This window comes from Pieris brassicae, chromosome 5 (genome assembly GCF_905147105.1).
Source record: "Pieris brassicae chromosome 5, ilPieBrab1.1, whole genome shotgun sequence".
In the NCBI taxonomy this organism is placed as follows: domain Eukaryota; kingdom Metazoa; phylum Arthropoda; class Insecta; order Lepidoptera; family Pieridae; genus Pieris; species Pieris brassicae.
The window spans coordinates 5,265,617-5,291,230 of record NC_059669.1 but is presented as its reverse complement, the minus strand read 5'-3'; the positions used below and the strand labels follow the sequence as shown (position 1 = coordinate 5,291,230).

The window sequence follows — 25,614 nt, the reverse complement described above, 5'->3', positions numbered from 1 at the left end:
TTATGATAATATTAATGGTTTATCCTAGATTAAGGAAGGCGTTAATAACGAGAGACGGCTAAAAACATGATATAACACGAAAAATAGTTTACTTCCTCTGCTGCTCTTTAGTAATTGATTAAGTGCGTAGGCGTCTCAGGTTTTATTAATTTATTTAAATATTTTATTTTCTTAATTCAATAAAATATGGAATATTCTTATTACTATCACTTTGTTGTATTTTTATGATTAACTAGTTCTCTTTTAGTGAACGGCTTAATCGGTCAAGTTTTCCTGGAAAAGAATATTCAGGTCGTTATAGACAAAAAAGATTGAATATAAATATTTCTATTGATATGTAAGTCATGAATAATTGTGATCCGCAGGCATACCGTCAAAGGGTATCGTCAGCGGTACAAATCGCGAGAATAGCTGCCCTAACAGTGGTGGCATCATCCTTCATATTGGGATCATTTATTCTGGCTTCGAGTTGGATCTCTGCGCGCGCCTCTTGCCACCAACTCGAGCAATTGGATGCTATGCTTGATAAAGAGCTGGCTCTAGAAGGAAGGTCATATGGAAACGATGGATTACTTGCGGTAAGTAAATTTCTATAAATTTATAATAATTTTAGTGCATGAATCGGGAATTTTCTACGTAGGTGAGAAATTAGCGCTTAAAGAGTTGTCACGGTACAAGTTACTCGATAAATAAATACTCGGCTTTGCTATTTATTAGAATTTTATTTTTCTTTAACATTTGTTTGGCTTTCACTTTTTTTTATCTACGTCTTCATTCTTTTCCTTACATACTGAACACATGCCGAATACATGAGCCTTGCTTTTTACAAAATATTTTATTAATTTAATGATTTTAATTTTTGACAAAATTGTTATATTTTCACTTGAAAAGTCGGTTTATAACACAAATATTGCTTACTCATAGAGTTTACTTAGTACTTAGTTAAAGTTCATAAATTCAGTAAAACGGGTATACGAGCTTTGTGTTCTTAGGTTACTTTGAAGAATTTTCAACTAATTAGTGGCAGAGCTTACTTGATGCCTTTGTGAAGATATAATTGAATACCTATTAACAAGAAGCTGCTATTACATTAAATTATCAATAAATTACTCATTTTAGAAGTTAGATAGTTTAATAGTATACAATAAAGTCTAGTAGACCGTTATGATCCAATTTATAATATACGGTTTAAAAAAAAATTGCGATTGCATGAGTTCGATTACCGGTGTATTAAAATCAAATTATCTTTTATAAATTTTCGATTAATGTAAAAACCATATTAACTGAGAAAATAATAGTAATTATTAGTATTGAGTTCTCATGATTCATAAGTCTTTTATATTCTTTTCTGTGCAGAGAGCCGGTACTTTTTCGTGATGTCCATACGAATGTGTGAATTGAACAATACACAAGCGCTATTGTTTTGTTTTGTTTCTAGATAATGGTTGTTTACAGTTACCAACTATTGGTGACACGGTGACACCGTTTTAGCATTTCATACTAACCATTAACGCTTAAAAATATGAATGAATAGGTTATAATTGTCGTAGCAAGCGCGGATAGTTATAGGCACAGCTGAAGCCCCTTAATTGATGTATGGCGTCATATCGCCGCCCCAACTTAGACGATTTTAGGTCGTGATCACCTTATTGCTTATTATATTAAAATTGCTAGTTAGTATCGAGAGAATGCTGGTTGTGTTTCTTGTACATCAATGTAATAAGTGCATGAAAGTTACTCTTAGCAAGATCGTAGTTAATTCTCTTTAGACGTCTCAGTTTGTTCCCGGGTGTTGTTCGTGACTAGAATGTTCGACTATTTACTTTAAATTCCACTGCAATTTACTGGTGGATGACGGATTTGGTGCCGGTCAATAACGTCCTTTCATTACTCTCTCTCTGATTTATTGTGTTTATTGCTACTTTAGAATACTAACAAGTCACTCTATTGAGCTGTTACTTTCAGCTTTTATCTAAAATTTATGGAACCTTGATAAATAAGAACACTCAATGCATGGAATGGAAAATATTTTTAAATCGTGTGACTAATGTTGCTTTGTAAATTTGAATTTGCAATAGTCGATATCAATCCAACGCATTTTAGCTGTATAAAAATGCGCAGTTATATATTTTCTAAACCACAAACGAGCTGGTTAATTTTTTGGGTTAATAATGTTCATTAATTTCGGTATAATGATTCGTATTTGGTATAATGTACATTAATTACTATCAAGAATATCTTATGTGGATCTTAAAGTCCGCGGTACCACGACGAGACACGTCGCGTACCGGATCACCTTGAATCTTCATGTTACGCAAAGTTGCGCTTGCGTTTCTAACTCTAACACAGCCATCTTAATGAACCTCGAAGATAACTGTTGAGAAATATAAGCATGGTTCAATTTTTAAACAATTCCCTACTGTGTTGTGAAGGTTTTGTTAGCCTTATTATACATAATTGATTCTGAAAATAAAATTCAAATCAAATTAGCGCGTTTAACCAAATAAACGAACATTCTATTTCTTCAGCATAATAATATAATATGCGTTAATTCTTCTTCTTTTTTAACTGACTTAAAACAACCAAAAGAGAATGTCATCAAATCGAATGTCATCTATTTTTAATGGCTTCACATATAATAAAATTTATTATGTCAACGTCAAGTAGTTACATATTATAAGGTTAACATGTACTGATTAAGAATATAATAAAAATAGCTTTAATGCAAATCAAGATGAGGTCACTAACTAATCTACAATACAAGACATGACTTATTATATTGATTCTTAGACTGTGGCAAGGGAATGACAACTGGTTAAGTTGTGTTTTGTTATACCTATTATATTTAAACCATATCTATTGTATTTGTTACTGTTTGATATAAACGGACTATGAAACTCAAATGGAACATGTATTTCTTGAGATTAACGTGACCAAGCAAACAACAAAGTTGTTCTTATTATATATTGCAATTGGTAATTTAGTAAGGTTTCTTTAAATCCTCTAGAGCATAATAAAGATATTCACGTTAATATCTTATTTGTCTATATCCGTCAAACCCAAAACAATTATTTAGGATACTACTAGGATTAATTTGCACAGTAAAACTATATTTCGTAAGCAAGAATTTTCTGAAATAAATATTGATGATGATGACAAGATAGAAGGATTTGTTTAACTACTTATTTATTATTCGTTGTAATTTAGGAATTACGGGACTTTACATTTAACTCTTGTATATGTTTCATGTTACATTGTTATAAAATAATTAAATTATTTAGGAAATCTCTCTTTACACAAATAATGAAATTAAATAAACACGCAAAAAGCTTAAAGAACTAGCCACCTTTGACATTATACGCTCCGAGGATTACCTAGTTGATTACGTCAGTGAAGCGAAAGTTGCAACCGGTCAATGACCCCAGGTCGCGGATGCACCTTAAACATAATAAACGAACATGAATATTATGTGCCTTTCTAATGTAATGATTGTTTACTGCTTTCATACGGCGTCAATTAAATAATATTTTAAATATCATAAGGTCATTAATAATAGGTTTATTAAACCTTAATACTTAATCAACACTTTTTTGTTATCCTAATTCTATTTATAATTAATGAAATAAACTTTATGATACGTATGAGGCGTATACGTATTACACGTTGTGTTTTATAGGCAGGCATTTCATTCTGGGTTACTTGGGATTATCGAAGGTCGATATAGTTTATATTTTGACTAATTCATTATTTATTTTACACTAGATGACCCCGTGAACTTCGTAATACCTACTGCGATGTAACAAAAATTAGTAAAAAGTTATTAAAACAGATCAAAGGGATCGAACCGTTTTACAGCTATGAAACACAAATTTCTGAAGGAAATAAGTATATGACGACCAAGTGACAAAATACATCAAATATATTTTCCAGGAACAGATTTTATTGTAAAATTTAAATGTCGTTATTATGTTTTCCATGGTTTAATTCTTTCCTAAACTTCCACAAATATTTCAAGATGATAATTAACTACATCGGCCCAGCGGTCTTCGAGTTTTGCACGATAAACGAACAGCAATTCATTTTTAACACTAGATTGTTTTTCCTATAGACTCAGCTTTCGTTCTATTAAATAAATATAAAACATATCACTTGTTTATTGTATTCCATTTTTGAAATTGAGATCAGATAAAATCACTGTTCACTGACACTAAGTCCTGATGAATAGCTGTTTATCATTCCTACTTTCTCTTTTGCTTTCATTTTTGCATATGTAAAAAGGTTCGGTCATATAAATCATTGTTATTTTAGCTGAAATGTTTAAGTTTGGAATGAAAAACAAAGGTTATGAACCGTTACCGTAACTGATTTTGTTTAAATCAGCGTTTTTAAAGGACAGATGGCAACCATAGTTGGAATATTATAATAAAACAATTTACTCCGTATAATATTCAAGTATGGTAATGCCATTTTGCTAACTTTTATTTTTAAATTTTTATTACATTCATAAAAAACGAAATCAATAATTATACTGTTTTAACTAAAGAGTCTCGTCTCGTCTTGACACTATTGTTTCCATTATGAGGGAAATAGATGAGCGTTACTTTTTACCTGTCAAGTAATTTTAAGTAATTTTTGGTTATACTTTAAATGATAACTAACAATCTAGATCGAAAAAAATACGTTAAAATAATTCACTACGCTAGTTATGTAAATATTAACTTGCAATTTCACTGTAATATTGTACATATTAAATGATAGTGCGTGACATAAACATTTCACTTCAGTTTTTATCCTAAATAACAACCAAAACTCTTAAAAATGATCGTGTTTATGTTGAAGTTATGTGACGTTTTCGTTTGTTTATTATTCTAGAATGTTATCGTGAGTTTAGGTCACTTTAGGTATTAATTTGAACAATGAGTACTTTTAGTTGGCGGAAACAAACGATTTTCTACGGGCGTTCATCACAGTAATTCTGTCCCACCACCCGCGTGCCACCCACATACGTAACACTGCATTAACAACAATGCCATGTAATTATTGACCTCGCGAACATTTGCGTGACATTTTCGAAAATGTAATTTGTCATTCTGTAACTGACGTACCGAACTTGTAAGCTAATGTAGCCTAAGAACGAAAATATCATATAAGTTCTTAATACGACCAATAAAATAGAAGTTAATCAAACACAAAAACTGTTTGCACTCGAATAGTAAACATCTAATTTTTTGATACGTTTATTATTTATGAAATAAACGAATATAATTTTAATTAAGTATAAGGCGGTTAAACTTTCATAAAAGCTATATAACGTTCAAGAGGACTGGCTGGATAAATATTTGAGTAGCGTCTTTAACATTCTTATGCCTCGGAATCGCTTTAGTACTCACAAGTCTTTGTATAAAACAAAAGAACTTTCCGTAAAGCACCATCGTAAAAGGTTAACTTTCCTTATTGTCGTACTGTATTGTCTATCTGTAAGTATAATTCGTTGACAATCGATAATTTTATTGTTTTGTCGCTGTTTCCTTATTATCACGCAATGTTAGCAAAAAAATAGTAACGTTTAGTTTCGTAAAAGCAGTAAAAGTGTATGTACAATGCGACAATTGCCGACGTAATCGACGTTTTCTATCGGTTGCGGTCTCAGGCATTTCTCGGCTGGCTGCTTCTTATTTGCTGAAATGGCGAATTCATGCTAAATTTGTAACCAATCAAGGTTTTTAATCAATAAATGCCTTGAAAACTTCCTATTTCAAGAATTATCTGTATATCTATACATATTTAAGTTGTTACTAGTACATAGTATGTCTTCCACAACATATTTGGCGAGGTTACGTTCCAGGACGCTTATGACGTCAAAAATATGAATTACGATCTACTTTGTTGTACGTAGTTGCTTATATTACTGATGACTCAAGGATCAGATTTAGGCTAAGACATTCCGGTAGACACCGTGTATGCCTTCACCATACAAACCAACTGTTAGTTGCCCACATATAAGAGAAATCCACAACCGGAGTTTGAACGCTATTAAGAGTTGAATAAGCTAACCATTTCAATGACACGATAATAAAAACGTTCACAGCAATCAGATCTATAATAAGTGTTTATTATGAGACCTTTTTCAATGCCAAAAGATAATACAAAGAAGTTTAATTAGACGTTTTACCATAATATATATTAAGTATAAATGAGAAACCAGAACAGTGTAATTGTATTTGCATATTGGATGTTTCTATATTTGCCACGTTGACGCACCGGTGATACGGGCGTGATTTACAAATAAGCAAGATGTAAAATACCTATGTACAATGGAAATCCTTAATATGTATAACGTGTATGTACCGGTATAACCTTGGTTTTTTATATGTGCATATAATTTAAATAAACCTTACGCTCATAATATTTATCAGGGCTTTTAGATGGTTGTTCATTTGAGAACTAGATGAATGTTCATGTAATACATGTAATGTTTTGACATTACGTTATATTTTGTACCATGTAAATGTGTCTTTGAAGGCTTCTATACGATTTAGTATTTGTATATAAAACTATTATCTTACATAAAACGTTCTAAACGATCAGTAATAAAATTCAAACATAAGTTTGATAAATATTTCATGCAAGTTATCCTTTACGTTTTTGACAAACGGAAGTCATATTTAGCTTAGTTTCGAAACTTCGGTTCTAAATCTTAGATTTATTACCCAAAATATTTGCCAAGTATTTAATTGGCATCTAGAAAATGATTTGTAATATAAATAATAAACAATTTACCTACTACTTTCAATGGAAATCTCCTCATGTAAATAGACTCGAAAGTAATAGGTCGTGGGTGGTTATGAATTATTAAAAAGTTCTAAGAAACACGCATTTCGAACACAGATATTCTCAAGATCAATTTAATTGTTATTTCTTTCTTTTTCATGAACAATAGCAAATAAAATGATATTTTTCTAATTTTAAAAATCTTTAGTTGATATCTTTAGATCTGGTTTTTCCTCAATTGACTTTGCCGTGCAAATAACATCTATTAACACTTATTTTACTGTATACATTTTAAAAATCATATTCCAGGAAAATCTTTTGTTTATTATTTGGTGCTGGTACGTAACTGATACTGAAGATACAGTTGTTGTTGTGTTTTTTTCTGACATACATATAGATAATTATAGTGATAGTTATTTTTAATTCGAGAAATAGATTGACTATCAAAATTTTTAATTTCAAGAAACAACTGTTTTTATATGTGGTTGAATGTGCTTTCAAGATTTTGTAAAAACCTATATGGGTCGGTTTAAAAGAGTGACAGAGAGTTTATTTCCAGTCCTTCTTATCCATTCTGCTATTTAGGTTCTGGCAATAAATTTAAATTTAGAAGAATTATTTTTTAATGATGTTCATACGTACATCGTACGTTTGAGTTACTTACAAGAATAAATGCTATTTTGATTTTTGGCCATAGCTGGTGGTTTACGTTTGATATATGCATCGTATGAAAGAAGAAATTATATTTAATATTGTCTTTAAAAACACTATTTTTATAGTAATTTGTTATATGATGATTATATGTATGGTTTTTTGCAGGATGAACCCTTGCCCATAGGTAACGCTCACGCGTTGCATGCGGCACCTCCTCTAACGCCATCATCAACGACTGCACCACCACAGCAGAACACAGCAGTACCATCTCCAGACAGTTTGCTGAAGGAGGACCCTCTCAACCAGGCGGAGTCGAAATTCGATGAAGACAAGTTACAGGTAAATTTATTATACTGATGCCAAAATAAATTTAAAGCGGTAGTTAGCAATATTGGCCTTGAGCATGCGCATCTCAAACCAGGTATTGTATACAAATCACGGCGCAAATGGACTTTTCCATCACACAATAAACACACGCTCGTGCGGTGACGGAAAACATCGGAATACCGGCATGCCTTACTACTAAAAATCTACAATGTGTCAAGGTGTCAAAATTCCAAATTACCCACTTGATTACTATTGATACTATTAAGAATAAAAACACACCTTTGACTTGGTTTATTTGACGAATAAAAGAATACTTATTTTTGTTTAATATCTCGGATGAAAATGAGTTGATTTTATGTATAGAAGATACACTACGAAACATTGAGGGATTTAAATATTTAACTTACTGTAATTATTATGATTTCGTTTATACCTTTAGTTGGTTGAATTTGAATTCAGGTAACCGTGAAGGTCAAATTAAACGTCAGAATTTTTACGCAAAATCAAAATAAACAATGATTTCGCAGTTATAAAGCAAAACAGTTGTTGCGTTTCTCGATTGTTCTAAGATGGAGGTTATTTTAAGCAAGTTTAAAATGCTCTCCGTTATACGATCTAAGTAACTTAATAAAGTTTACATAGAACTTCTTTATATTATTTTTATATACTACAATTTAAACATTCTCTTGGGCAACGTCTCTCGCTGATTGTGCAAGAACACTTGAAGATAGTATTCGTGTAAATGAAAGTTATATTGAAATGTTATACAAATATATGTACTACTAATTCTTAAAACTCTGGAACACATTGGTGAGTTTTCTGGCAGTGTCAGAGTCCATGGGCAGCGAGGGTACCACTTAACAAAAGGTAAGCCTCCAGCCCGTTTGCCTCTTGTTAATATAAACAATTCAACAAGGTATCGATGATTATAATAATAATACCGTTTATTACCAATCTTTACAAATGTTGTCAATATAGCTTAGAGTTGTTATATCATACATTTTTTCGTTGTTACTCGATATCCAATCTTCCTTCAGTACCATTGATCGGAACCCCTTCACGAGTGGGTCTCGCCAGCATTTACAAAATTTATGTATCCATTTCTGGATCTTTCCACATTCGCTTCCGCTAACGCTTCTATATCTTCTATCCACATTTTTTTATCATTGTGAATTATTTTCTACGCTTTTCCTAATTTGAAATCCAATGAAGTATATATGAAACCTTAATATGAAAATTTAGTGTTACATTGTAAGTAACAGGTTACGTGTCCGTGTGAAAGTACCATTAAAGCCATGTCTTAAAACGGAATAACTCTTGACTAATCGCCAAACGTTAAAGGAGCACTTAAAACGACGATATTTTTTTGTTTAATCATAAATCTTGTGTCGTGTCTTTCTAATGCATTAGACCGGTTTGTTGCATATGGTATTCTGTTCATATTCAAGGTAGTCTTAAAGAATTAAGGATATATGGCGCCATATTAGACGAAATATTATTATATCACAAAAACAGATAGAAGTATAGATGGCGGTCTTATGTAATTATACAATATTGTAATAATTAATTTAATATGACGATTATTTAGGACTTTGCAAGGCATGCGAATAAAATTTGCACGGCATGCGAATAAAATAATAACGAATCATTTTTGTATCATTGTACATACTATATTCGTGCAAACAAAGGGTTATTATTAATTTTATTATTATATATTTTCCTGCGTTAAGTCAAAGTATAATTGACGGTGCGGTTTTTTGTATAATTAATGAACCTGTATGTACCACTTTCTTTGTAAATAAATGATTTTTTAAATATATATAGCAGCACGGTTCTAGCGTTCACCTCACGGTTAACACATAATTATATCTAAAACTATACATATCTATTCGTAATTCACTTTTTTAAATATATAAATAAAACTCACTCAGATCAAATGTTTTTTTTTATCTAAACAGTATTTTTTCTTAATTATTTTTTCATTCATAAAGCGAGATCCTATGCTGGTACTACCTTCGATAAATGGACTTATCCATCTTAAGTCTATTAAGCACAAAAATATTTTAAATTTGCTTCCTGAGATAATAGTAAGTGCAACCAACCAATCAATAGAACTCTTAAGCTTTATAGTAAATGTTTATAATAAAATTCACGGTCAAGTTGTTGAAGGATGTTTTTTATATATTTGTTTCATAAAAATTATGTTGTTCCGTAGCGATTTTCAGGACACCTTGAGTATGATAAATTTTATTTGATAAATTTAGTGGGGTAAACTTATTTCTTTCTGCCAAGTTGGCGTGTTAAAGAAAGCAACTAATTTGACAAATTTAGATTCACAAAGTTTAGCATCGATTAGCTTTAAGTCAAAAAACACAACCTTCAAAGACTGTATTAGAAAGCTTTACAAAATCATGAAAAATTGTAATACATAACTATGAGTTCTCCATTTCTGTAGGGCTCGTAAACTCACGAGAACGTCACTAACACGCCATGTTATACTTGACAGGCTGTGTACCATCGACCAAAGCCGTTTACAAAATGTCTGTCTGACATTTGACTCTGACATATGACATGATGTGTCCTATTCACGACTAAAATCAGTACGAACTAGGAATTAATAATTTACTTGTAAGTTTTCTTTATCTCAAAATTAAAATTAAGATACGAGTTGGATTTAGAAACATGTCACCTGAATTTCATGATACTGATTATGTAGGTATCTTTGGGGACCTTGATTGGAACTCCTCCAAGTAATTTTGTCTGGCTGTGCTTTGGTACGCAAGGGTGGAGGGGCTGCATTTCCCATAGCGCGGGAGCTGTCCAAAAAACCTATTATCTTTTATTAGGTTAAGTTAGATTTATTTTGTTTTTTTTTAAAGAACTGTTTCCCGCGCGTGGAAGTGGTTGGAGGTGACAACCGCCAATACGGGCGACGTATTTCAAAATTTTTACCGTCCATATTCGTAGCACTTATATATTAGATCCACCTTTACCTCTATATTGGGATTACGGAAACGTGTTGCTTGTTACATGACTGTGTTATGTAAATGCAATACAATATTGATATTTGGTCGATATAAATGCACGCGATGTATGGCGCTGCATATGAGTCGAGGGTTGTCAAGTTACAAATTCAGTTTTATAGCTAATGTACTTTTAAGAAATTTATGCATTTATATTAATATAATATATCTCACAATTTGTATCCTACTCTAATACACTTAGAACTAAGTACGTAAGGACTTATTTACCGCCTTTACAACGGTTTGACCGTCATAAAAAAAACTTAACAGCAGATAAGTTAGGTATGTGTCGTTAAAATATGTCGATAATGCATAGGAAAATTTCATTTTTACTAAAAATATAATTTGTTATGATTATATTCAAATTTTATTAATGTCACAAATATAATGCAAAAATTCGTTTATGTTTTATGTATGTCAAACGCCAATTGCTGACCTATCCTATCCTATGATCATAACATAGAAGTTTACTTTATTAAATTATATACATTATATATACGAAGCAGTTATTTGTGGTATTAAGTCAGCGATTTAGGGAGAGACACCCCTACAATGACTTCAACATACACGTGAACTTCCTAAAGCTTTCTCTTTTGCAATCGTTGCAACTTGACACCTTGATATTGGATTGTTTGTGAAAGTTACCGATTTGTGCATGGTATCAATTTACTTTTTTTTAATATTTTTGGCCAGTATTAAACAGTATTATTAAAACCTATTTTGCTTGACTGTTTGACATAGCCCAACCATTATTCCTTTTACTTTAAAGGTTTATTGATTAATTTCTCACCGATAAACTATACATTCATAAAGCAATGCAAGTTACAATATTTACAAGTAGAGGGCAGTAGAACAATAGTGCGCGAGCGCATTGTCTCTTACAGGATGTCCGAATGCATTGTGCCAAGTAAACAGCACAGAACGAAATATTTCCAATGTTCATACATAATTTTCCTAGATCATTATTTTTTTGTTATTATGAAGACATACTCTTAATAGTGGCAGCCATAAATTGTTATTTTTTTTAAATATCTAATGTTAGCAGAAATCTTTCTAGCTCTATAGTTTTTTAAAGTAAAAGCAAAACGTTTGCTTAATTCGATTTTTAAACTCATAAGGTGAAGGTCGAGCTGATAATAACTATCACAACTATAATTCGTGGCTAATGATTAGAGAGAGAGAGAGTAAAATCGGTCGTGGATAGAACAGAGTTGGCCTCTTTGTGCGTCTCACAAAGAAACACTGCTCTATCAACACTCCAACCCAATGGACATTCACACTCACTGGTACCGTGAAGGAAAACGTCTTGAGGAAACCGGCATGCCTTAGACCCAAAACATTCGACGGTGTGGGTCGGGTAAAATAGGTTGAACCTACAAACCTATGTATTTGCTTATTAGAAATGATTCTAGAACAGATACAGAAATCTGAAGCCCATACCTAAATAGGTTGTAGTGTCATTGGTATATATAAAAGCGGGCCTGATCTTGGAATACAGAATTAAGCCTTTCTTTATTTTGTTAAATAAATTCAAATTATTGTAAAATTATGGTTTGCACACTTCAGTGTAACAATATATAAGTTTACCAAATTACAGACCATTGTGTTGCCTGAGAGTGTCTAAGGCGTATATAACTCCATGAAACGGTGTGATTTTGGCATTACAGACCTATGTGGGTGCATTACTGTATTTCGTAGATCGTTAGAGTCACGCAACAGTTTAATGACGACCTTTCACTTGCAACATATTTTAGTTTTCTCAAACTGCACATGCATGTCAGACAGTACTTACGAAATGAATGTATTAAACAGTATGTTAGAAATTTTGTGAAAGACTAATCGCCTATGTTATTTGTAATTCAATATAGAAATAAATAATCAATTTAATGGTTAGATAGCCTGCCTATATAATATGTAAATAATGAAGAAAGTCACTTGAAATTTGTTTTTATTTGAATTTATAAACTTCCATTTTTCTTTATTTACGTCATCATCCTTCTATGCTTGACACACGTTGATCTTTGAGCCGAGATTTTCACGATGTTTTTCTTCACAAAGAAAGAAGTTGGGGCACTAAAACGGACATGGGCATGGTTGACAATCACACGCTTTGATACGAGACACTATTATTACTATTTGATTATGTCGTATTAAATACTAATCCGGTTACTACAAAGATACCCACTGAACGAATCTATCAAACTTCCTTGTAAAATACGCAATATAATAGAAAACGTCGTGTTTTACAGAAAATTGACGATGACAACTCGAAGCCGGAAAGTGATGAAAGCTCGGAGTCAGATAGCTCAGGTGAAGATGATGACGATGACCTCATCAGGCCACTCTTCAAGTTACCGATTCAGTTCGATTTGGACGAGCTTGCTGGAGCTTTCCTCGCCAACAACCAAAAGTAAGTTGTGTAGACACGTGAATTATTTGTTTGGGACGGGGGTAAACAAACAGTCACTTAGGATAAAGTAATAACAAAGTTCATGGCCATAACGCTGTAAGACTTAAATTGTCTTTCCGGCGTATAAAGAAGCAGTACGATCTTATTGGTTGATACTATTACAAGGTCATATCAAAACTATGCTTCAGGAGATACTATATTTCCTTAAACCTAGCCTCAGGGTAAAATTCAGAGTCTAGGCTTAGCGTGAACTATAAATCTCATATTAACTGATACGTACGCGTACGTCGTAAAACGAAAACAAATGAAAATCGTTCAATAGCTAAAATGAAAATAGCCCATGCAATATAGGCTTAGCATACAAGAGTTTTTACTTACTTTGGTAAAAGTTAGATGAAGGGATCTTATTCATTTTAGTTGAATAAAAATATACATAAGATGCAAAAAAATGTTTAGTAATAGTTGCATGGCCTTAACTTGCAGTAAACGGCACGACCCAAGGCTTGTGCAATATTATAAAAGGTAAAAATCAAGGTTTCTTAGAACGATGTCGAGTTAAAAGTATTTTTTTCTTCAATAAAGTTTGTCTCGTATTTATAATTGAATCTATTCGAATTAAGTTATACGAAAATATTTATAATGCATTTTATATGCAAACGTATGACATTCTTCTGATATTGGGAAGATTTTTAACTGTATGATTATTTTAAACTTTCGAATAGATAAATAGAAGAGCTATCTCTTCTATTTATCTATTCGAAATATTTTTGTATATGTATTTCCAATGATTTCATTAGCGGTTTTATGAATTCCGTTAATATTTTAGTATAAATCACATATGACCAAAACAATGGCTATTGTCATTAATTTACAATAGATATTAGAAGGTGATTGTTTAATCGGTGTTATAAATGTTTTATTATGATATCAGCGCCCACAATATAATATATACCAATATTATAATACCAGTAAGTCAACCATAAACAGTACTTTATTTTCTTTTTATATTATAGTATACAAAATATATAATGTTTCTTTCACAGAGGGCGCATGAACTGCGTAGTTGAGAGGCGTCACGAGGAGCCAATGGAAAGGCGCTTCCCCTTCAACATCCTCGGAGCCTTCGCCCCACGAGCTGCTCAAGCTGAACGTGTCGCTATCATTTGCCACGGCGGTGACGAAAGGTAACAATTTTTTACTACACATTCGCTTTCCGTTTTGAATACGGGAGCTATCGGCCTCTATATAATGTTTGATCAACTGCGTGACAGGGATGAGTATAATAAAATAAAATAATAATTAAAAAGAAAGTGAGGAAAGAAAGATTTTTTCTCATAAAAAAATTAAACATTATATGTTTACGATGTGTATTACACCCACAGTTGTGTGTTATGTTGTAACTGTACCTAAGAAATACGTTTTCGTTAGTGTCTTGTGTATACAAGGTCACTGCGAATTTCAAATTAATTTTAATATTATACCCCATATAGATATTTTAACCGATAAATTATTCTCGTTTAACAACAACAACTTTTTTGAACTAGCTACATTCACTACACGGGCACATCACCGAGTATATCCCGAAAATACAAAAAACATTTTAATACAGCAGATGGCTGAAAAATGTACATCTCGGCAATATTTCTGCAACAGTATACTGTTATGCCTCATTATTTTGTCCTCACACGGTCTACATACGAGTACATGGCTTGGCTAGTACTTACAACCAAAATAAACAAAAACAAACACATAGTGCTACTCGAATGAATCGTGGCAAACTTCACGTAGCATGGAAAAGGGACGCACTTAGGCCGTAAAGCGAGACAGCAATAATATGGCTGAGAAATATTGCAGTATTTTTGATTGCAAAATGCAAAGCGATCGTTCCGGCCATACGGCTGGGACACTAAACATTCATCCGGCCATACTAAAAATATTGCGTAGTCTAGCTGTAAATGCTGGCTGATGTTACCTATAGTTCTGTTTAAACCCCTATTCCCGCTGAATTTGGTTTATTGCTGGCTTCAGCGTGCGAATCTCATCCCTGAGGTCGTAGGTTCGATCCCCGGCTCTGCACCAATGGACTTTCTTTCTATGTGCGCATTTAACATTCGGTCGAACGGTGAAGGAAAACATTGTGAGGAAACCGGCTTGCCTTAGAACCAAAAGTTGACGGCGTGTGATCAGCCTCCGAATTCGAATGATCATGAAACATATACAGACATCTGAGGCCCAGACCTAAAAAGGTTGTAGCGCCACTGATTCATCTTTATATTTCAAATATTAAGAAGGGTTTGTCGGTAAAAGGGTACAATGTTATAGTAGTGATATACACTTAACCGCGTACTTGTAAAGTGTATATTTGTATTGTTACACACATTGCGTCATTATTCCTTTATTAAACTTTGCTTTCCTAGGTCGTTCAATTTTTTCGAGTTTTTTGATACATAGGCTACTAGGTATATTCAACCTAGTAGCCTGAGTATAAAAAACTACTTTTATAGTGAAATACTATTATTGTTCACTTACGCTAATGAATGAAATTGATAACTGTCAAAGAAATCTTATGTATAATTTAAAGTGTTTACTGACTAATGAATAAACGAGACTCAAACAAATTCCTTAATATAACTTATCTGATGAATGTACGTAGAGCTTTTATGTCTAGTATAATTTTGAATAGAAAATATATTTTACGTAGGAGTTGTTGCTAGGCGATATATCCCCGGGGCTTTGGGTTTCTTGTCGTTTATACGGAGTATTTCTCAACGCATGTAAATATTTCATACCCTGATTCTATTGTACTTATTTGGCCCTTAGAGAGGAATGATGTATAGTTGTCGTGTGTTATTTAGAGTATTATAATTCTGAAGCTTTAATTTCCATATTTTATATCTTTTAAAAATGGCATTGTGCTGACTATACCTTTCAGTATTTGGAATTATCAGATAAACGCGAAAACTAGAAGAAAGTACGAAACGCAATTGTTTCGGTTTTAATTTATATTTAGACTCAAGTATTGCCCTACTGCACATATTACTGAAGTTTGCAACCGAAAATGAATCGCCTTGTATGCCTCTTACGTTTTATCATTAAGCCATAGATAAACTTATAAGATTTATAACAAATTTATTTGTTCTAGACCCATGCCACCTATTTTCCCTGACCCGCAATCGCAAGTGTTCGCCTTCCCATTGTCTGGACCAGTCCGTCTCCCAATCAGACCACAACCAGAGAGACAGCCCATGCCAGCTCCGGCTCCAGAACCCAGAGGCCCATTCGCCCCGCTACAGCGTCACCCTGCGCCATTCCCGCTACCCGTAAGTAGATCGTGCCTTTTTAGGAACCTCCTTCCTTAATAAAAAACGTTGACCTAGTACCTAAAGCGTGTAAGTCTCAGCCCTGATGCTGTGGTGTGGTATGCACTAATGTAATCTTACTAAGCAAGTAACATAATAACACACAACATATTCGCTGAAATAAAATATCGTGAGGAGACCGGTATGTCTTAAACCCAATAATTGGTGATATGACGAAAGATCTTCTGTGTTAAAGTCCAAAGTCAAAAATCATTTATTCATATAGGTAACTTATGAACGTCAAAAAAAAAGAAATATACATTAAATGCTTCTAATTTTGTATTTACTGCCAGTTCTCAAATCAAGGGCGCAGAACAGAAGAACTGGCAATAAACTCTCCATTACATCATGTTCCACATGACATCTTAAGTAATAAATAATAATAAAACAATTAAAAACAAGGATTTGTCTCAGGTTGTCAGAGATCCTCTATCAGCAGGAGGTATGGTGAAATAGGAGCACGCACTTACGTTCTCGTGGGAACAACACGCAAATACATAGTCGAAATAACTAACATCACCGCATACACGAATTCAAGTCCGACCAGTCAACACAAGTAGCACCCGTTTTCAAGTATGATGCATGACCATACTTGAAAACGTCATTTTATAGAGAAAGACAAAATTTTATTTTATAGACTCTGTGCCTGTCTAAATATATAAATCAAATAAAATTTTGAAAGAAATATATACAATCTGAAGCCACTAGCCATATTGGCTTGTAGCGTTATTGAATTTTTTATTTAAAATTTATAAAATAACTTGAATATACTGTTTGGTTTAACAAATAAAATATTTTTTATTAACTTTATTAATTTTTGTATTTAACATTTGTAAAATCAGTTTTTCAAACTTTTTTTGCGTTATGGTAACCCCAACATGGGTCACGGAGTCAGCTTTCATTTTAAGTCAGATAGCATTAATCGAACCGAAACCAGAAAAAGTATTATTACGTCGTGGATGAAATACAGCTATTATAAGGTAGTAAGAAATTATTTAAAAATAAAAAGCAATTATATTTCAGATCTCTTCGATCCGTTTGGAGGTTATGCCCATTGTAGAACTACAACTATCATTTCCAGCAGTTGGTTAACACTAGTCGCTCCATAGCGAGAATTATAGAGTAAATCGAGATAAATTTATTCGCATAGAAATCTGTGTGAAATTCACAATCGAATCGAACTCAAAATGAGATCAATAGAATTTCGTGAATTCTCCGAATGACATGATGTGCTGATTACTAATTCTTCAACTCACAGCACACACTGTACGACACTTATATATTATATATTAATTTCTCTAAGACAAAAATAGGTAGACTGTGAGTAGCTGAAACACCTACAGGCCGGCATAATCTATCGACCTGTGGACATAATGTAACATATGAACCAGGGAAATAAATGTATTTCTATTCTTCTCTATTCTATACTAATTCTGGTAATACTCATAAACATTAAGGAAATGTGTTAATATTAAAGGTAAATTATGTGAATCTTACAGATAATAATCGAGTCCTATCATCTCTATATAAATTTTCATTTATTAAAGTATCACGTTACTCGAAGTCAGGTTTTATTTTTCATTTATGTGTAAATAATGAAATAAAACCGGTAAATATGTCCAACAACGTGCTTTTGCTTGGATTATTGTATGAGGTTTAGCTATATTGTTAATTATATGATCACGGACCTAGAGTTTTATGTTGTTTACCTTTGGAGCTCTAAAGCTTCTTTAACTTCAAATACTACACACTCGGATATACAATTCAAGCGCGAACTAACACTTCCGTAGGCAACTAATTTATGGAGATGTATTGTAAATGTGAAAGTGATTACTTAAAACTATTTGGAAAAATAGTACAGTGTTACATACGACTTACGGTCCTTAAAGAAGAAACATACCGCTCTTCCAAGGTCCGCAACGCACTGGCGAGCATTCTGGCAGTCTCCATATTTAACACTTACCATCACGTGAGCCTCCTGTTAGGTTGAGCACTAGCATATTCTATGACTAAGAATCCCGTATGTCAGGGCCATACGACTGATAACTTAGTTGGCTTATATGGACAATTTTTTAAGATATGCAAAAATGTGTGAATAACGAGACCTCACACTTACTAATTACATATTATATCAATCATCATAGTACTAATACATCATATTACTAAGTTAACTAAATAACCTTCGTTTTATTTATAACATAACTGCGTATAAAGACGTATTTCAGGTACGCAAGGTCAATGTCCTCACACCGGTTTTCGCATCCAAAAAGCTCAAAATTATGCAATTTAAGTACTTATAACCAGTGTAATTATCGAACATACAAAGTTGAATGCAATGAATTATGTATATGTGTATATTAGGTAAGCATAATACAAATGGTATTGATTTACGTAATTAATATTGATTAAATTGGATCTCTGGGCATTATTTTACACTTGCACACTATTTATCATTTAATTTACATTACATATTAGTACCAAATCCTATGTTCTTAACTATGTTCGGTTTTAAATTAACGTATCACGAGTTTGATTATTCACGAGTGTTTAGATAATTTGTCAAAAAATACGTGGGAATAAACTAACTCGAAATATTGATGTAATATAAACAACAATTTAATTTGGAAATAACGAGGCGGCGTAGTATATAGTGTTTTGGTCGGGTAAAATATTATTGATTAACAGACAGCTTTTTTTATGACACAGATAGAGTAAAAACAAGATAATTTCCGTCTAAGTATGAATTAGGTGAGATTTTCAGTAAAAAAACGAAAAGATTAATCAATAAAGCGAATAAAGATGTATCAAAGTACGATTAAAATAATGTTTCATACGTCTTACGATTTATAATTATAGTAAGTAATGTTTGACAAATTTAAATCGAGTAATGAGCTCACGTAGAAGGCTGTTTAGATTTTGTATCCGTTTTTTTGTCATTCCGTCAACAGTTTATAACAATACAAATCCAATTAGTTAAAAAAATACTAAATAGCAAATTTTATCTAATAGTAAATTAAGTTCATCTAGTGTTCTTAATTTTGTATATCGTATATAATAAATAACATATTATGTCTTTGTTTGGAAGTGCTTCACATTTATGACTCATGGTCACTCCAGACAAAAGAATTAAACGCGTTTACTTAATCGTCATCAATGTATATACATATATCGTTTTAAAGGTTCAGAGTCAATACTAATCGCTTTGTGTGACTCATATATGTCAAATCCAAAATGACAAATAGGAGACACACTTAACGTTAAGTCTCAACACTTTTTACTCTAGACTTGTCGAATACTTACAAACCAGCCGCTCTGGTTTCAGATAGTAGCGGTGCGCGGTAAAATGTGCCTTAAAACGCTTAGTTGTGTATTGAATTAAGCACAAGTATTTACACTTAAAATTATTTTTATGGGAGTAACATGAAATTGTTTTTGCTACTAAACATGTAATCTAGAATGTCACAGATTTCTACAATACACTTTTAGCTACTGTATAAGGGTGTTCTGATAGAAGAGCACATATATACATATGTATGTTTTTGTAATAATTTTTTTTATTTATTTATGGACGTCTACGACAATACGACGATTTTTTAGTCTAGTTATTTTTGAAACAATTCGAGATGAGAACTTAATGTATAGAGCGTACCAATTCTTTAAAGCCTTGCAATGCACTTGAAACTGTGTTGTGACTGCTAATGGATTTATCATCAGATGAGCCTCCTGTTTGTTTGCATATTGTACAAAAAATCAGAATAAATTATCTCTTAATGTAAGAAAATATATTGACACAGATTTGTTTGAGATGTAGCTTGTATGCCTTGGTATATCGAGGCTTTATAACGGTACAAGATGTACACAATACAATGAAGATGTCAGTAGGGCAATTGCAATTTCATCTTCAATAACCACATAACTGTACTGTCTTTTGAAGTTAGCTCAGGCTTTGTTGACATTGAGGCATATTAAATACGAACGTATGTGTGCCACTTGTATTTGGGTATTTCCTTTGAAAGCCAGCAAGAAAGCTGCTTTGAAAGAAAGAAGTTATCACTTTTCTTACCTATAAATAATTAATGAAAAAAAATCTAAGGTCCATAAAATTTTGATAGATTTGTTGTATCCTAAAACGTGTACATTTTTATGTAGCCTATTTTAAACACGGAATGATTTACTCTGAAATATGCAAATATTATCTGTGTAATATTTGCTCAGATAAGTCACAGACTTAGCGTGAAATATTGACAGTGTATTTCCGAGACACGAAGATGATAATCTACTTATTTATATTTATTCAATTAATTTTTCCGTTAGGCTAAGGTTAATAAGAACTATGGAGACATCTTTTAAGGCCTAAATTTACGAAAAGCCTGACCGGGCTTAAATCCTCCTTTTTTGTTATCTCTTTACCGGATGATTGTAGTATACTATCTTCCTAAGAATTGTATCCAAGAAATCTACCTCAATTAATATGAATCGTTTACCTAATTAAAACAGACCGAATTAACGCGAATGAAACCTTGAGACACCGTTAGGGGGTAGTTTGAATCGTAATAACGATGTGTCAGGTACACGTATGCAAATATAAGTATAATTTTATTATCACGTTTTATATTTAGGACATGCTTGCGTTGCCTTCCCTCATTATTTTCCATCTATATTTTCATTTAGATATATAAAGAATATATCTTATTTTTAACATCTACTTCTCAGATTGCTTATTAGATTTTTTCCTTTAATGAAATAACTTGTTACAGTCAAGAGATGAATATAAATAATTTTATTATAATTTAATAATCAAAGTTTTTGAATAACATTTCTTAGAATACGTACTTAATATAAATTGTTAAAATTTTGCACTTTTCTTTGTTGGATGTTCTCGGGATTGTAATTGCGTTTAAGTTGAAGGGCGGTAGGTAAACGCCCTATTTACTGCCCTCGACTTTGCAAGCCGTTGGAGCATTACATGAGAATCCTAATTAATTTTAACTTATTTTTTCCAATACTCGCTTCAGGTATGCGCTATGATCGCGTCTTGAATTTTTAATATTTTCAATTCTAAATGCATTTTGCATTATTGCGATCATTATATTCAGAATAATTTCATTTATGTAGATATCATACATTTCCATTTTATCTTGCTTAAAAGTGACAAATTTTAATTTCTGGCTTGTTAAAATGCATGCATTTGTGGTTGTTTTGTCGTTACTACGGACATTAATTATAATTAAGATATTTAGCTTACGGGAGTATTAATTTAAATAATTTATGTCTTCGAATCACGAGTTTCATACATTATTATTATCTATAGAATTTCGACTCTCGGCGATCATGGCTCTTGTAAAGCATTCCAAAGGTCTATTCGTGAAAATTATTGTTTATATATTTGTAAGACTTTTAAGCCTCCTTTGAAGTAGTCACGCAATTATAAACTGTTAGACAAGGCGTTTTAAAGGTTTCGGAAGGCCCACACTGTTTCTTAAGAAAAAATATTATCTAGCTATACTCGTCGTCACGAGACTTTACATACCAAGTTAATAAAGACAATTCTCATGGGTATTGTAAGGTAGGTACAAACATTTGCATAGTTTATAATAGAGACAGGTGTGAACATTGACAACAGAGCTAATCATAGTTAAGAATTCCACTACTATTGTTTACTTGAAGTGTTAATGCACTCAGTGGAGGTCATTTACTTGTCAAATTTTATTTTTGGCGCTCCCATTGTTTTGGCAATTTTTGAGATTAAAATCATTAAAAAATATCAGTCGCCTTATTGGGATGTATAGAATAACAATAGAAACATCTAAAGTGCGCATCACGTCCTAGTTTTTGCGAGCCGAAAAACTAGCAACAAAAACTTTGAATTGGTCGGTTTTTGCTATGGGTATGATATAGAAATCAAAATATAATTTTGTCGCGGGTTGATTACCTTGACAATGGTACTTCTCGGGATAAGAAGGAAGTTACGTTATAATGATTTCAATTATAGATAAGAAATTCAGATTCTAATTAAATAAATCACTTTTAATATAGGGGTTAAAGTCAACATTTTGCGGACTTACACACCTCGTGTCTATCTACGATTACATATTATAACCTTGAAAAAATTAATTAAAGACGCAAATCTCACTACTGGTTTTAATAAGAATATTATTTGTTGAAGAATTCATATATGAAATCTATGCGAGTACGCGTCCAGTCCTAGATTAGCGGCTTATGCCTAAGGTCTTAGGTACGATCTCCGGCTGCACACCAATTTTATGTCTATGTGCATATTAAACTCTCACTTGTACGGTGTAGGAAAACATCGTGAGGAAACCGGAATGCCTTGACGTATGATGTAAAAAGTCGAACGCGTTTTAGAAAAATTGCCACGAAAACGATACAAAAATATGAGAATTTATAAATCTTATACAAGTAATGGCTAAATTTATAATTTGTATATTGCAGTTTACCTTGAATGAAATATATTCTAAGGCTCATAACACAAATGATGCAAGTGACAAGTTGTATAATTGCTATTTATCGCTGGAATTTATGTTGTATATGTATAATTAGAGTGTAATTTAACAAGTTTTTCACGTATTGTGGTCTTCGTGACATCGATGCAGTTGACTGCTTAATTGGGTTTGTTGAAAATATTTTTTCCATTAATGCATTATTTTAATTGTAAGTGTATAATTAAACTTATTTAATTTGCGATATATACAAAAGTACTCAATTATAAGCATGTTTGACGTGTTATTGTTAGAGAAAGAGATAAGTATTAATATTCTTCAGTATTTCCAGACACTCGTTTAACACAACAATCTTCGTAAATAATATAAATAAAAAGGCCAAGTTCTAAGTACTATATAATTTCCAAATAAATTTAAATTACACATTATGATACCTCATGCAATCGCATTGTCAAAAGTTTGACAATTGAACATTTATACAGTCATCTGCAGTGTTCAATCACAGCCACTTACACTACTCACACACTCAAGAAGTCTCATCGATAGAACTGCACAAGAAACCTTCCCGCGTCATTAAAAAATATGTTTTGACTTAGCTTCATCGCAGCCTTGACATTTGCCATGCCACTAGCCCCAACGGCGAAATCTATTATACCGCGGTACTGGGAGGTATGGATATCTTGCAGGAACGTTAACATTTTCCAAATTGTATCCACGCCGCTGCCTCACCAACTCGCCAGCCTCCAATTTTCTAGGCCTAACAATCTTGACCACATTCGATTCTAAGATAACGTTGTCGGCAGCAACTGCCTCGTCCGGTCTATATTTCGTAATAAGTTTTGATTTGCTTTTATGATTATTTATGTATTCTTCATTGAGTATAAAGTCGCGTAGTTTAGCTGTTTGTTTATAGCTCGATGAGACTATTTCTCTCTCGTACCCGAGTCGGTCTCGCGGCGGCGCAAGCTCAGCGATGCTCTGAGCGGATAGCGCAACAAGGAGCGCGAGATACGCGTACATGTTGCGGTGTGTGTTGACTGTTTGAGCCGCGCGCGCCATCCTTACTTTTTATATAACCAGCGATCGATAATACGTTCCCAATTTGAAGAGATTTTTTTGTACTTACAATTTTGCTGCTCATGAACTTGGTCGGTTATTGTTCAGACGGGTCAATATTAGGCGAGTTGTGATTTGAGGCCATCGCACTTTCATCGCAGACACTGCCTCGATTTTGTATTATTATAAGATATTATTTATATTAAAGATGTTCTTGATGTGTTTATGAACCTTGTTCCATTTATTCTTTACAGTATTTAGCTGCAAGGTAATTATCACACGTGTGGTTAGCAAAGATTGCATTTTCTTAAACCGAAGATTTAAATATATAATTTATAATGAATCAGTTTAAAAACAAGAAGATATCTCCCGTGTTTTGTTTATAATTGTAAAGTTTTCAATTGCCTTTTTCAAGGTTATATTTTGATTAAAGTTTTTAAATGCGACAGATAATAAATCAGTGAGATTCTCTAAATTTAATTTAAATCACAATAATATAATGTAATTAAAAGAGTAGGCTCATTATAATAATAACTGTAGATTTATTCCTGGGTTTATTTTATTATTACAACATATATTCAAACTTAGGTAATTTTTAAATATTACCTTTGTATAAAAATATATATAAATTCGTCAATTTATCATGCAGTTGAAGGCATTACTTTAATTTACTCAGTGCATGACCATTTTAAATTGCTCATTTATGGCTCAGAAGTTTGTACACGATTTATTCAAGGATTCTAATGCATAAATGCATTTAACGTAGTTTCAGAAATAATTCGTCTAATATCTGATATGAAAGATTATAACGTGTTTCCTAAATGAAGATCAAAATTAATATTCCATTATCGTACACCTTTGTTACCACCGCCTGAAGTCAATCCACATATTACGGAACTGAAAATGCGAGGTCACCCTCAAAATGAACATAGAAAACATACAGGAAGTAAACATCTTTTATAAAGCATTAAAAATCGACGATTACGTAAATTGCGACAGAGAAGTGTAGATGTACAAAAATTTACGAGAAAGTAAAAAACTGAATATTCGATATTAAATATTGAAGCGTATATAAAGTGAAAGAAATCTACGAAAGTAGATAGCCCATTAACGTTGAATTTATTACCTTAGGCGACATTAAATGAATATAACATGTAAATGAGACGCGATATTGAACGGATATGCCTTGTTCATACTTTCGATATAGCAACGGTGTTTTATCTACACCGGATTTTAAAAGCAGATTTATCAATGCGGTCTTTGTTATACTACCGGATGCAACTATTTCGGAAACACGGAAACATTATAAAAGTATTAATTACGTTGTAAACTTATGACGTGAAACCAGCTGGTGCTTGGAATTGTTTAAATAATTGTTTAATCCGTGCAATCTTTTGGGAAAATAAAAATATTCAATTTTATTAACAAGCGGCCTATGCGCCACTAAACGCGACTCGCTTTCTAATCACACGCTGATAAATTACGATCATATTTGAAATATCAACCTTATTACTTGTTTTGAATTAATACAAATTGATATGCTTTGTATTTAA

At 32.4% G+C, this 25,614-nt stretch overlaps 1 protein-coding gene across 2 annotated transcripts in view; it reads left to right on the top strand.

Moving 5' to 3' along the window:
* The window catches only part of LOC123709618, a 38,466-nt gene that overhangs the window by 3,138 nt on the left and 9,714 nt on the right, over window positions 1–25,614 (top strand). For both annotated transcript variants that reach the window (XM_045661060.1, XM_045661061.1), the window contains exons 2-6: window positions 366–578; window positions 7,591–7,764; window positions 13,025–13,185; window positions 14,229–14,369; window positions 16,328–16,505. In XM_045661060.1, the coding sequence (XP_045517016.1) occupies window positions 366–578; window positions 7,591–7,764; window positions 13,025–13,185; window positions 14,229–14,369; window positions 16,328–16,505 (867 nt within the window). The remainder of the gene's footprint in view (window positions 1–365; window positions 579–7,590; window positions 7,765–13,024; window positions 13,186–14,228; window positions 14,370–16,327; window positions 16,506–25,614) is intronic.